The 14,041-nt window shown below is 47.1% G+C and overlaps 2 protein-coding genes across 3 annotated transcripts in view; one reads left to right on the top strand and one right to left on the bottom strand.

The window, feature by feature from the left end:
* Window positions 1–5,226, top strand: part of LOC149352367 (ornithine decarboxylase-like) — a 91,334-nt gene extending 86,108 nt beyond the window's left edge. For both annotated transcript variants that reach the window (XM_089581530.1, XM_089581531.1), the window contains one exon: window positions 3,898–5,226. In XM_089581530.1, the coding sequence (XP_089437656.1) occupies window positions 3,898–4,245 (348 nt within the window). In that variant the 3' untranslated portion in view covers window positions 4,246–5,226. The remainder of the gene's footprint in view (window positions 1–3,897) is intronic.
* The window catches only part of Tim23 (translocase of inner mitochondrial membrane 23), a 185,882-nt gene that overhangs the window by 30,973 nt on the left and 140,868 nt on the right, over window positions 1–14,041 (bottom strand). The window lies entirely within an intron of this gene.

Here is a 14,041-nt window from a genome sequence, read left to right as displayed (position 1 = left end):
CAAGCTCTCACTTACTGTCGCCTGTTAAGCCAATCAACGCGCACACTATACGCTTTGTGACAGTATCCATGACATCATGGAACAGTCTGAAGCAAAGTCATCGTTTAGTCGTAACTCAGTTTCGGTTTCTGTTTCCCAGTTTTGCTCCTTTTAAATACTTCTTATAGGTAATTTGAAAAATGATTTTTTGTACCGTAGCAAGGAGATTTAAGGATTGTGGTGTGATTATAAACTCATAATGTTCAAAAAGACTCCAGAGTTGGCCTTTAAGAATATGCTTGGCATGGGGTAACAGCCTCAGAAACATAGTGGGCTTTCACCACCTTGAAACTCCCACCATAGAAAAATTGAGAGAAATTCAGCACACCAAACTGAACCGCAAGCCCTTCACGATTCGCCTGTTTGCAAGTGCTCTCAGCTGAGCTCGTTATTCTCAATAAAAATGCGGCTGACACCCTTTGACATCCTAATTTACAAAATTCAGCACACACCCATATCGAATGAATCCTCATCGCAAGCCTGTACTAGAGGCTTGCTGACAAAATAACCCATGAGAATATATGAGGACTGAAGCAGTTCTTTCCCTCGAAAAATACCTCTGCCTCAATTTCTGTGCCTTCACACTGATCTTCCTTGTCCAAGAGCCTGTACAACGGTAATAATGCGAATATGACTCCCAGATCCCTGGTAATTTGTAGGACATGTGCTACACTGAAGCCAGTCATACATAAAGCATCCCACTAATTTCATCATTTGGACCACAAAATGTCCTCGTAAGCCTCCACTGAAAGTCTCCTTGCAACAGAAACGCATGCTGCAGCGAAAGCGGCCCTCCTCCACTATACACTACATGGACGATCACGATACGCACAGGCAGCCAGGGCGTCCCATGTTCCTTCGAGGAGAACTTACTATGCACCAACATATGCACCAACACGACCAACTGCGGGCCCTTTTGAAATGGACTCCAACCTATCATGGTTCTGAGGGCAATGACCGACCACGTATCCTCCCTCGCGTTACGCAGCCGCCGAGCTACCTTTCTGGCCGCCCCGTGATCCATAACCCCAAGATCAGCGTGCCAGCACCACAACATGTTGGAAGGTTCCATAACAAAGCAAATTTAATCCGCATGGACCGCCGCCAGCTATACCTTATACCCTCTTTCATGACGCAACGCCGCCTACAGTCGCCAATGTCTCATGCACGCCTTATCACGTGGCACTAATTACTACCACATGGACAAACGTCCGGGACAGCCTCGCAGCCGAATCTGCGCGGGATCACTTGACAATAAACACATGTATTGGAGTTCTCCTAAAAGGCTATCCAGCCACCTCATTTCCCATTCAATGCCATTCATTAATACCCCGCCCCAACTCTTACACAGAGCGCAACTGTAGACCATTGCGCCTCCTAACTACGAGCCATCCTGCGGTTCCGCTTGGCTGCACACATTCATGGCATCCCCCATCCCCTGTGATTTGGAGAAGCAGCACGGGGAAGAATTCATTCAAGCTGAATTCACCATTGCCACAGACGTGACTCACGCATGAATGTACAAGAAACTGTTTACAGAAACTGACCGCCCCGAAACCCCCCCCCCCAAAAAAAATAAATAAATAAAAAAACAAAAAACCTGAAATACTGTTTTGCATGATAGTGAAGGTAAAGAATGATTTGTTTCGAGCTTGTCTTCTGTGAGTTGTGTGCCAATTGAATCCATTCGACATCGGGAGTACTTCCTTTCCAAACTTCCACTTTTCAAGCTTGAACTGGAGACAATATTTTCGGTATTGTGCTCTCCCTCATGCCTTCTTCGGACTGAATTCGGACTGGAGGTCACATTTGCGACTAGAATACTTGTGACAACTTTTTCTGAATAGTGGTTCTGCCTGGACTGCCACCAATGCCTGCCGCTTGCACGCGATTTGTACCGCTCGGGGCACCTATAGCTCCGAACAATCTCTCCCGATTAACCCGACACCGACACTTTAAAGGGGTTTATACGTCATATTTTGAAGTTATAAAAGCATGTCATAAGCCGTCCTCTGCATGTAAGGTCGCCCACGGCTAAGCATTAGACGAAACAAACGTTTAAAAGATATTTTAATTCAGTTCCAAAGACTCCTTCAGTGCCCTTTATCGCCTTCGAGGTCCATTGCTAGGGCTATAATTATTGACGTATCAACTTTGGAACAACAGAACTGAATACTAGTGACGTCACAGCAAAGTAACGTGAAGTATTATAAACGGCGACGCGCAGCGTCGGCGGTCGCTGAGTCGATTGGCAGGCGCTGACGCTGACGCACCAGTATCGGCGGCCGTACGAAACCTTCACGCCTTTGAGACGATCTGAATGCCCGCACTCGTCTCTGCCCTAACCGTATTACAAATATGCGAGGCGAATGACCACATTCCGACACACACACACACACACCAGTGCTAAACACTGGTCAGATTCTTTAATCTACTTCAGCCCCTCTCCGCGACGAGCAGACCTAGCGAATCCGCAGGATTCGTGTGTGCGAGGTTGGCAATTGTGGAGAGTGAATTCACAAATTCTAGAGAATGCCAGTGACCTGAAATCGACGATTGCTGACATCTAACGACGCACGTACAATGAGCAGAAAGCGCCGATTGTAGGAGGCTTGACCTGGTCGGCCGAGCAATGCTACAGGCGCTTGGCAGCAATCGTCGACGTCGCTTGTGGACAAAAAATTAGGCTGTTTTGATTAATACAAATAGTCACCGAACGTACCCCTAGGTCAAGAGACTCAAAATTAAGTATCTGTAACATCGGAGAGAACAGATACGATTATCTAGAAGCGCCATTCTTATAGGCAGTATCAACAACTCGGTTATCATGCGTTCCTCAGGCTGGCGCTCGCATGCATCGGCGCATCTTGCACAGTTAATCGTCGAGAGTCCAGCTCAGCAACACTAAACAAATGAAGCGCGCAGGGGCAGAGTTTATAGCTCTTTTAAGTCATAGGCATACTTAATAAATAACATCGAATCTTTGCAGAATCGCACAGTTCGTTTTACCTTCTCCGACTATTCGCGTCATACCAACATCACAGCCTTGAAGAAACGCGTTGATCTTCAGGATCTATGTCTCCGTCGTAAAGTTGCACGTTTATCACTTTTTCATAAACTTTATCATCACTCAACGCTTCATAATGACTTTTTTTTTCTTTGCCTTCTTTCATTTTTGACCGCCGTGGCCATCCATTTAAAGTTAAGCGCTTGCAATGTCGTACATCTAACTATGCACATTCATTCAGACCACTTACCATAACTGACTGGAACGCTCTGCCTTCACATGTTGCTACCGTCACTGATGCGAATAAATTTTATCGCCTATTGGCTGCCACTACCTCTGCTTAAGTTTTTTGGGTACATTACTAGTGCATTAGGTTTCTGTCTTGTATTTCTGTTATTGATGATTCTCGTTTTATTTTCATGCCGCGGTTTGTGAGACATTGTATAACTTGTATTAACGTTACTTTGTGCTGCTCTGTTCATGTTTTTGTTGTCCCTTTACGCTTCAATGTTTAATGTTGCGTTTTGTATTTTTTTTGCAATGACTCATATGCTTTTATCTGTTTTGCTGTACTTTCTTGAAGTTTATTTGTTTACTTTTGATTACATGCCTGTACCCCCCCCCCCCCATTTAATACCCTCGAACTGAGGGCCCTTAGGGGTATTTTGTATAAATATAAATAAATAAACAAAGTTATCTGTCTAGACCTCAGTGGCAGAAACCAACTGAGGCACACCAACTCGTTTGAAGTTGACATTGTTAACCATTTCCTAGGCTTGACTGTTGACGTTGTCGCGCGAAAAACAAAAACAAAATACTAATTCGGAGTAATTATTCTTTCCTCTGGCCAGCCCCCGTTCAACCGATCGCGGGACACGCTGACGGTCATCTGGGGCGCCACGTGCCATCCTTGGGACATCGTGGTGGGCCATTCGCATTTCTACCGCGTCTCCGTCGACGATTGGCTAATGCTGGACAACATGGGCGCCTACTCGCTCGTCAGCGCCTCGGGCTTCAACGGGTTCGGCTTCCCGCGAGTCCACTACATCGCCTCGGCCACCGGCGCGCCTTTCGTGCAGTTCATGGTGGAAGCCACGCGCGTACGAAGCGGATACGCACACCTCCATCGCGCGCTCGAGCCGCGGCGCGCTGGGCGCCCCGTCACTTTTGGTGTCCACACAGCCTCCAAGCAGCATTGAGACTGCAAATGCAGCGCTTTCTTCTGAAACCACCTTGACAGCAGGGCTGGATACAACGGTTCATGGACTGCTCCCATTAAACTTCGAGAAACGAAATAAAGCGGCAAAAGCAGCGAGTACAAGGAAAATCATGTTCATGCATCCTGAAATGGGGACAGGTCACCTGGATAACTGTGGGTGAAGCCAGCGTGCTAGTGGACCTGACAGACCATGCGTCACTTCGTGTTTGTGTGCGTGCACTTAAATGTTAGCCGCCGTTTCCTCCCGGTAGCAGGCTTCACTTGCAAGGTTTGTGTGGCTTGTGCATGCGTTCAACTTCGTTTTAAGTTCTTGACAGTTACCCATGATCGTAAGGGGCGCGTTTTGCACGCAGTCATCATTTCGCCGAGCTTGGTGCAAGGGGTGCTCACGTTTGCCATTCGAGCTAGATTGTGGTTCCGGTGCGCTTAGGTATGAAGAATTTTGTAACGTTTCATTTCGCTTTCGTTTCACTTGGTCCTCTTTCAGTGATCGCTGTTGTCACAGGCGTAGGGCGTGGGGGATGGCGCCAAGCTAGGCGTGGCAGAAGCACGCTCATGGTGCCACATAACGCTTAAACACGCCCAATGTCCGTGCAACACAGGCGGACCGGCGCCAGCGTCGACGCCTTCTAATTATGGAGCACGACGATGGCTTTGACATGCCAGGCAAGCATTAGCGGCACTAATTCCTTCTAGGGAAAACAAAAAAAACTGCGGCTTTACGACAAATAGGAGGAGCATGGTCCATATGGCTAGCGACGGCGCCGCGTGCAGATCGGATATGCCTGTGATTGGTCGTTTGCTTCCCGTTTGACTGTGCGCGTGTGCGTGTGTGCGTGATGCACGCGCACTGTTTACAAGCAATTATGTAAAGTGACAAACCAGCCTAAACATGCATGCAAAATCTGCTATTTCCAGCAAAAAAAGTTCCCAAAATAAACATTTCCGGGGAGTTGCATCCTCATCGGCATGTTCCTCAGTTGTGACTTCGATTTTTCTTTTGCCCGACAACACAATGTTCGTCATTGTGAAACCAACCGCCAGTGGCTGCCGTTTCTGCGCGAGATGGTGCTTTTAAATGGCAGCAGACAGAAAATGTGCACAATGGTCTCCCCACAGCTAAAACTTTAGAAGCAACTCATGTCGCACCACGAAAAAGAAGTGTTCATTCTCTTTGCAGGAGACGCAAGTAAACTTTCGCGGTGACAAAGTTCTGTGCCTGCTGCAGTGCTTCATATTGGATGTTTCGGTTGAGTACGCGTAAGACTGCGCAGCGCAGTGCCTAACCAATGTTCTGGAACAAGGAAGTTTTCCATTCAGCCCAAACATCAAAACGTCTTCCCAAAAGTAACACAGAACGTCGTCCTCTGGTCAAGGCTCATCAGTTCTTTCATAAGTCTTCATGTCCGGCCACCATTTCAATGTTGTAGATGACTTAATTTTGTGAGGTTAATTTTCTCGTTTTCTCACTAATTACACACAGCTGGCGAAAAATAGGTCCCACGAATAATTTAGGGGAAGCATCGACTTGTAATTCGGTAAAAAAGAAATCTCTGAGATCAGCCCATTATTCCTATTTGCGACTAGAAGTGAAAGTGCGGAAAAAACTATACCACTGTGCTGAAAGGAAAGTGTTCAGAGGATAATCATCCTAACCGCGAATTTCAATTCGTTCGTTGTCTCTCTTACCTCCTTTATGTCCAGCCGCTCTCTGGAACCCAGCGACGAGCACAAAAACCTTCATAACTTATGAAGGCTTTTGCTACTAAGCTTCTCTATTCGCCGCGTGAGGAAGCGCAGTTTACACAGAAAAGGGTTGTTAGGACCTGACTGAGGCTCCGGAATTCGGCAGGAGTTTGGTCTATTTTCAAAAGCGTCCTCTTTGAGAAACAACAGCAATCAGTGCGTTTTCTTTCTAATGCCAAGTTAGTGCGAGAGGTGGGCTCTGCGAGAGCGGGGCTCCGCGTATCGCATGAGCCATGTAGCATGAGGCTGCAAAGCCACAGAAACTATGCAGATCTCAACAAAGAGACCAAACCAAGGGTGCTGCTACGTCTGCATCGCGAAATTTAGTGCTCGAGCAATATTCGTAAACTGCGATTTCAGCCGAATTCGTTAAATATTGTCCTCACGAAAAAGAAGTCGTTTACAGTACTTCGTTCTGCAGATTCATGAGTGCCATGGTGACAGGCAGACAATAAACTGACTACGCCAACAGAAAAACTAAGCTTTTGTTGGAGCGGTGAATTATTTTCATTTTAAGTATAAAATGGCCCTTCCTCATGGCTGTCTACTTAAGGAAGCCATAGCGTGTGCTCAAGAAACATAAAGCCAGCATATTTGTTCTTGCACTTTTTACCATGCTTACGTCTGCCTCATCCAAAAAAACCTTCAGAAGATCTCTGACTTCAATTGCAACCAGTGATTAAACGCTTAGCTTTCATCGTTACGTAGCACAGCGACATGAAGAGGAACGATTGTTAGGGCAGGACCCGTCGGACAACGACGACGACGGGGGAGTTCTTAGATTAAAGAGACTTCAGAACTCGTCAAAAAGGTGGCACAAGTTACAAACCTGTTCACCGTGGCCATCTTCCCGCATGCGTCGCAGTGGACGAGGTGCCGCTAGCGCGAGCGCTCCTCTGTGGGCACATACCGCTGCATGGAACTGCAGAAGTTGAAGTGCACCCGCCAATCGTAGGCGACGGAAAATGGTTTAACAATTCTGTTGCTATCCCCTATGCATTTCTGATTCACCAGAAACCGTAATAACCCATGGTGCCGCAATAACGCAAGCTCTTTCATTTTGTGCTTCTATATTTGGGCTGTTAGATGGTCCTGGTCGACGAAAACTGCACTGGGGTACATTTTCCGCGCTTATGTAGATGGTAAGAATACTAGCCGTCAGATTCCAGACCAGAAAGGTTGGCTCGTAAGCACGTGTGAACAACACTCCAGTGGAGGCCGTCCGCCCTGCGAAAACAGCCTGCACTGCGTAGTCAGATGAACCTGTCTTGGAGTACAGGCGTTTCTAGCGCGTAAGCATAAAAGTCAATACCGTTTCGAACTGTTTCGAACACGTGAAGAACGTGCAGACATTTTCTCTCGCTTTCCGTAAACCGCGCACATGTGCAGTTCGGAAAGCAGGCCAGCGTGCAGCGTGACGAACGTTTCTTGCACATGTCTACCCAGGGGAACTGAAGCCATTGCTCGCGTCCACTGCGTCACATCCTTGTCATCTTCGTCTTGTTAACAGCCGGTCTGTAATAATTTTCATGCTTGAATGCCTTATATGGCTGGCTTCCAACGACAAAATCATGACTGATAGTGTATGGCTAGATATATACGAAAACAAGCACACACACTCAAATCAGCGAACAGAGCCCAGCGGGTAGTATTTGTGTAGAGGTCAAATCACTTCATTTTGGGCATCAGAGAGGAAAAACTATGGGGATGCTTAAGTCACCTTAAGAGTGTTTAATAAAGTTTACAATAGCGCAGGTACAATACAACAGTGTGGTATAATAGCGCAGGGAGTTAGAAATGAGCGCCGTAAGCACTTTAACATGTCACCAGCGGACATTGCGTTTGCAGTGAATTTACTGCGCACCTCATGCGTTCAGATCTGGCTTTGTGCAGAAAAAAAGCCATGCGATTTCCTCGCTCTCCAGGGGTTTTGGGAATGACTTTTTGTTCGTTTCAGGAACTGATATGGCATCGACTCGTCCGTGGCTATTAACTTGCCATTGGCACTAACCACCAGGCTGTATTCATTTAAAAAGCAAATAATCGATTTCGAGTTAGCTAGGTATCTAATATAATATCTTTAATAACTGACATTCGCTGCGGCTGTCAGCATGTTCTTTGGAATATTTTCTTCCTATTTCAATCACCCTATTTTTTAGGAATTCCTGTGGCTGCTCGCTGAGATGCGTGGTATATTTATTGCAGCTCGAGAGGGCACACTTCCCGCCAACCACTCGCCTCAGATTGCCGCATGGGCGAATCACGATGCTGCTGCCGCATCGCCACTCAACCTGCTAGGCGTTCGAGCAGGAAAGCTATTAGGCAGCGGCCTATTACGGGCAACACCAGCGAATTAAAGTGAAAGGTATACTCGCGACTTTGGCCCAACCTAGCGGAGGGCACCATTGTTACAACTTCTGAAATGGTTAACTGTAAGCGGTAATTAGGCTGTTTGGAGCAAAAACTTTGTTCCAGGATAGACTGAGCAGGTGCAGGTACGCCAGCATCCAGCGGCGCTACAACGTAAAAGAGAGCGCAGTCCACTCGAACACAGAGAGCAGCGCCAACGCGGCTGCGCTGGATCGAAGCGGATTGCACTGTCCATATATACCCTCGGGGAGTCCTCCCTAAAGGACTCATCTACCATCTGTCCATATATACCTTCTGCACCGGACGCGCATATCACGTTCCCGGTGAGACACTCGAAATTCGGATAACAGAGGGCTCATCCAGCGTGTCGGAGCTGATCTTCGCCTGTTTTCTTATAGAGCATTTGTCCCCTACGTTGGCATATGCCGTCATCCAGTCCGAGCAGTCATCCCCTCCGGCTCGTGCGAAGGGAATCGTGTAGAACAGCTGCGAGACATCTGGCGCCTTATCTTTGCTGAAGATACGACAGCTCGGTTTTGACCCCAATTTATGCGGCAGCATGATAACCGAAGTATCCAGGAAGCTTAATTATTTCTTTTCAGCAATCAACACAACACGATACCAAGGCGCCATCAGGCGCTCTTCTCAGGTAACTCATTCCCGACATTTTGCTCGTGTTCAGCGCCCAGTTCCCGGACAAACTCTCAATTTTAACAGGCCGCTTTTAGCTTAAACGCATTAATACATATCCAAGCAACCCGTGGGCTACAAGGGGTGCCGTGCATCTTGCTTGCATCAAAATTCAGCCATAACGGCCCGGAACAGAAGCCGTTAAATCACGCTTGGCAGTACAACTTCATTAATGGCTCACGACGGCTACCAGCAGAGAAGAAATCTGAAGAACCAAGAAAAGTACTGACACCATTTGCAATCCATAAAAAGAAATGAAATGCCGTAGGAAGGCGATGCACGAAGCGTATGACCTCAATAATGCTATGGCATGTACGGAAGTTGTGCATTTTCTGTGTGGCCAGATGTAAAAAACCGCTACATGTCTTCAATATAAGCATGCGCAAAATCGCGCGTAGTTTCAGGTAAGGCGGATTTAAACTATGCTTAGCTGCACAATGCTACCGTCATTGCTTGAGACATCGGACTTCACTACACCTCTCTCGCACGGCTATCCCATTGCGCTCTCCACGGAGGGCCCAGTGTAAGCTACCGAATGCAACAAACATAATTCATGCCCGCAACTTTTTGCAGTCCATAGAAATTAGCGGAGTAACCCTTTTCTAGTGTACAAGGTGTGTTTCAAGCAATCAAACGCAGCACTTATAAATACAGAATTTTGTTAAAAAACAAATACCACCCAGCGCAAACATAATAGCAGTCAGCATCGCTCCTGGTCTCTCCAAAACAGCGCCGACCTCTTAAACGGGAGCGACTGCTCGCTTCTGCAAGGCGTCAGACATGCGTCACCGGAGGCTATACTTTCTCCTGGGGAACACGCTAAATTAGGGCTTCGGTGGTTATAATTTCAGGACCACCAACATTTGCTGTCAGTTGCCCTTGCCGCACTACTATAGCATGCAAGGAATGGTGGGTTCACCAATAACAAAGTGATCTTAGATACTGAACCCTCCATACGCGCATAAGTATTTCGAGTGATAATGGAGTCGCACGTGAAAAATTATCCGTTTTGACTCGCCTAGTCCGGAAGTATTTGAGTACGCTTTGCGGCACAGCATCCGTTAAGAAAATAAATCCGAGAAACTATCACTGTATATAAGAGACGACGCGAAAAATACAGAATCTCAGATGCTTATGGGCATTTTATCTCCTCTAGCAGCGTACTTCTTAAACTGTGGCAGAAACTGTTCAATTCGCGACTTGCGACGCTATCTTCTTTTTTTTTAACTTTTGCTCAGTTGTTTACTTGCAGGCTAGACTTTCTCATATCTGGTTCAGTTAACGCGCACAGTGAGCACCGAAAAGTAAAGGCAAAATAATCGTCCAACGGTTACAAACCTGCCATGTTCTGAACACAATGCAAAGGAATACCGGATGCTAACAGCACGAAAATTTTCTATACGCTCGAGCATATAACTGTCGGAACCAGATTGCTTGGGCTGTAGCCGCGAAGGATAAATGGCCGATCTTGACGTAGCCCCCCTTGTTCCTCCTCTGTGCCAGAGCGCCGCTGGCTCGTGAGAAAATGGTCCCCTTGCATCGCAAGATGAAACCGACTGCCCCTGCTGCGGTAGTACATACATACTTTGCTACCCCATGAGCGCGGACAATCGACTCCCCACGCTCACTGGGTGATTAAAATGTGTAGTGCAACACTGATCTTCAAGTCAAAGACTGCTACAGACGAAACAAGGTCACTCCCGTGCCCTCATGTGAAGCTCGAAGTCTTGGTACACCTGCTCGTCCTCATGCACCTGACAGCACGACCTGCGCCACGTGCATCGTGCTGATAGAGGGCACGATGGATGTGCAAATATGGGCGAAAAAGATTAGGAGGGTTCTTGCACTGTTCGACGGATATCAAAGTGCCCATGTTGTAGGCTGCTCTCCTGATTCAATCTGAAAGCGGGTGAGTCGTGAAGCAGCGTGTAGTACACGGCACTCAGAATAAGGACGCACAACCGCTCATGCACAGAGAGACGTCCGGAATTGAAGTCCATGCTTTCAGATGAAACACCAAAGGCCCTTTGGTCTCGCACGATGCACACTTTGACGGCGCGTGCGCGACGACCAGAGAGGCCGCTGTGGCCGATGGGAGAACCCGTTGATGTGAAAGGATTGGAGCGGGAAAACAAGGGAACAGATTATTCGTGCATAGGAAGAAAAATAGCGCAATGTCAGCCGAACAGTTAGAAAAGAGGCATTAACAATACTGATCTTGTAATGACCGTAGACAGCCTGTTGCAGAGGGTAATCTCCTTTCAACATTCATTACCCTGAAGAAAGATAAACCAGCGCAAAACCTGGGAACAAGGAAGAAAACGACACACAACGAGCTGACTAGCAACTCAAGTTTAGTCCGCCAGGAGCGAAATATATACCCAGAAAAAGAAAAATTACAACGCGAAACAAAACACGATATGACAGACAACTCGATGTAAGAGACGCATCATTATCGAGTCAACAGGAGAGATAGGTGATTTCATTCTCGATCAGGTGAACAGATGGTTTGCTGACACAATTCTGGCCCCTCTGCTGAATGATCAGTGCCTCGAAAACTTCCCTCTCTTTCTCGGTTCTACGTTTATTGATCACGCTCGTGCGGTGCACGGAAGGCCTGCAAGTTTTTGAGGGACAGTCCTTACAGTGTATACAGCTAGATTGCTGCCTGTGCCCATTTTATGTGATCTGGCAAGATATCGTCCAACGTTTAGAAGCCTACCATATTCTGAACAAAGTGTGAAGGAATACCGGATGCTAACAGCACGAAAATATTCTATAAGCTCGAGCATATAGCTGTCGGAACCAGATTGTTTGGGCCCGTTTGCCCTGTGTATGTTTTACCACGGGATAGTGGCACATCATACACTACAGCACGACAGCTCTCTGACAATCGGTAAATCGTTCCCAGTGGCTCGTGTCACATGAGGGTCGTAATGGTCCGTCATTATTCACACGCCGGCACAAGGCAGTCAGCTTGTTCGGGACAGAAAAAACTACTGGCTGATGACTCGTGCATTTTTCCTAACCTCAGTAAGTATCAATACGTGGTCCCTTCAACATTGTCTTGTATTTACTAGACCCTACTAGATCAGGCAAATCAAGTTTTGAGAATTATCGTCTGGGTGGCTAACAAGAACTATGCTGCCATGGTGCTACGAGCGTTCCCCTACAGCTGGAAATCTCCTGTTCCCAAGCTCTCTCTACTGCTGGCTTCCTGGCACCAGAAGACTCAAGCAATGGCACATTAGCTGTTCTATATCGTTAGCTTATAAATATCCATGTAACAGCGCTCGTAAGGTCTTTTTTTTTTGCAGCAAATTTCTGACAGCAACGTCTGAATGTGCCAGCGAAGCATTCACACAACGGAGCAAACAAGGCGGTTCTGTGCGCCGATCCTTCTCGGACTATAGTTAGCGACGGTGCCGCAGCGTGGCGTACGTCGATTTCGCGGAAGCCTCCAGTGTACACTCTACATCTTCCCCAATTCCAGTAGTGTATTGTCTGTACGCATGCTGAAACCGCTACTAAGAATCAAACAATTACAACCACAAGCCATGTTAATAACAAAAATTACGAGGAACTTTAGCGGCTAAAGTGGTGAAAGGCGAAAGCTTGAGTGCTGCATTCTGCTACGCGATTGTTCACTGCACATTTTGTTGGTGCATTAATTAACTGCCAATTAATGACGCTTAAGCTTCGCCTTTAGGAGTGGAACGCGACAGCGTTTTGTAGCGCTGCCACGGAGTCCAAGGAACGCCACCACCCGTTCGGCGCGATGCGTTGCCCTTTGAACGCAACGCTTTTTGAGGAAAGGAAATGGGGCTGTAATTCTCCGTCATCTCGGTGGACACCTGAGCCGCACCGTGCAGGAAGGGAAGAAGTGTGAGTGCAAGAAGAAAGAGGGGCCGTAATGAAGAAAATGAAAATTGTATTTGAGGACAGGAAATTACGCAGTAACTGCCTCACATATCTCAGTAGACACTAGTCGAAAATTGTAATTGAGGAAAGGAAGTTGCGCAGTAACTGCTTCACATATTTCGGTGGACACCCGTCAAACTTCGTGCGCGGTGACGTCACGACAGTTTGGACCAATCTGAAACGCGGACAAATACGCCTTGCTCGTCGGTAAATTGCTTTTTTTGGAAAGGAAATGTATCTTTCTCTCATATCTCGGTGGACACGTAAACCTCGCCGTAACGGAAAGGGAGGAAGATGGGAGTGAACGAAGGCACCATATTCACTAGAAGGACCTTTGTTCATTCGAAACCATAGAGCAGGCATGGCGGAGTGGTAGCGTGCTCGACTCGCACTCCGGAGACCGGGGTTCGATTCCCAAGCTCGGCCAATTTCCTACTCGGTTTTTATTTATCTCGTCTGAAGTAAGCAATTAACTAAACTCAGTCAAACTTACTTGGAGCATCACTATACGATCCCTTTAATTGGTTGCATGGTTAGTAGCCAAAGTACAATTGGCCCCGTTTGAAATTGGCGCACTGTGACGTCACGACCGTTTCGACCAACTGAAAAGCGTGACATTTGTGTCGACAACTGCTGCTTACAACGATGAGACATTAAAGGCTTTCGCCTTAAAAGTTTGTTCTTCTGCAGCCTCAGTTTCTCTCCCGGCCGTGGCGATTGAATTTCTATGGAGGCGAAATTCTAGAGGCCCGTGTACTGTGCGATGTCAGTGCACGTTAAAGAACCCCAGGTGGTCGAAATTTCCGCAGCCCTCCACTGCGGCGTCTCTAATAGCCTGAGTAGCTTTGGGACGTTAAACCCCATAAAAACCAAACCAAAAACCAAAATCAGTTTCTCTCCAGCGAAGCAAAAGCATTAACTCATACGTGCGCCAGATGCGGAAAGCTGCAGCTTACTAAAAAAAATGAAAATGCACAGGCGATCGTATCTTGTGGTGCGAGAAATCTATGTTAGCTGCACTGGTTGTACATTTCGCTTTAACATTGATC

This window comes from Amblyomma mixtum, chromosome 3 (genome assembly GCF_055824585.1).
Source record: "Amblyomma mixtum isolate Tamu chromosome 3, ASM5582458v1, whole genome shotgun sequence".
NCBI classification, from domain to species: Eukaryota; Metazoa; Arthropoda; class Arachnida; order Ixodida; family Ixodidae; genus Amblyomma; species Amblyomma mixtum.
Note: the sequence above shows the minus strand (reverse complement) of the source record. Positions and strands in the feature narration are given on the sequence as shown.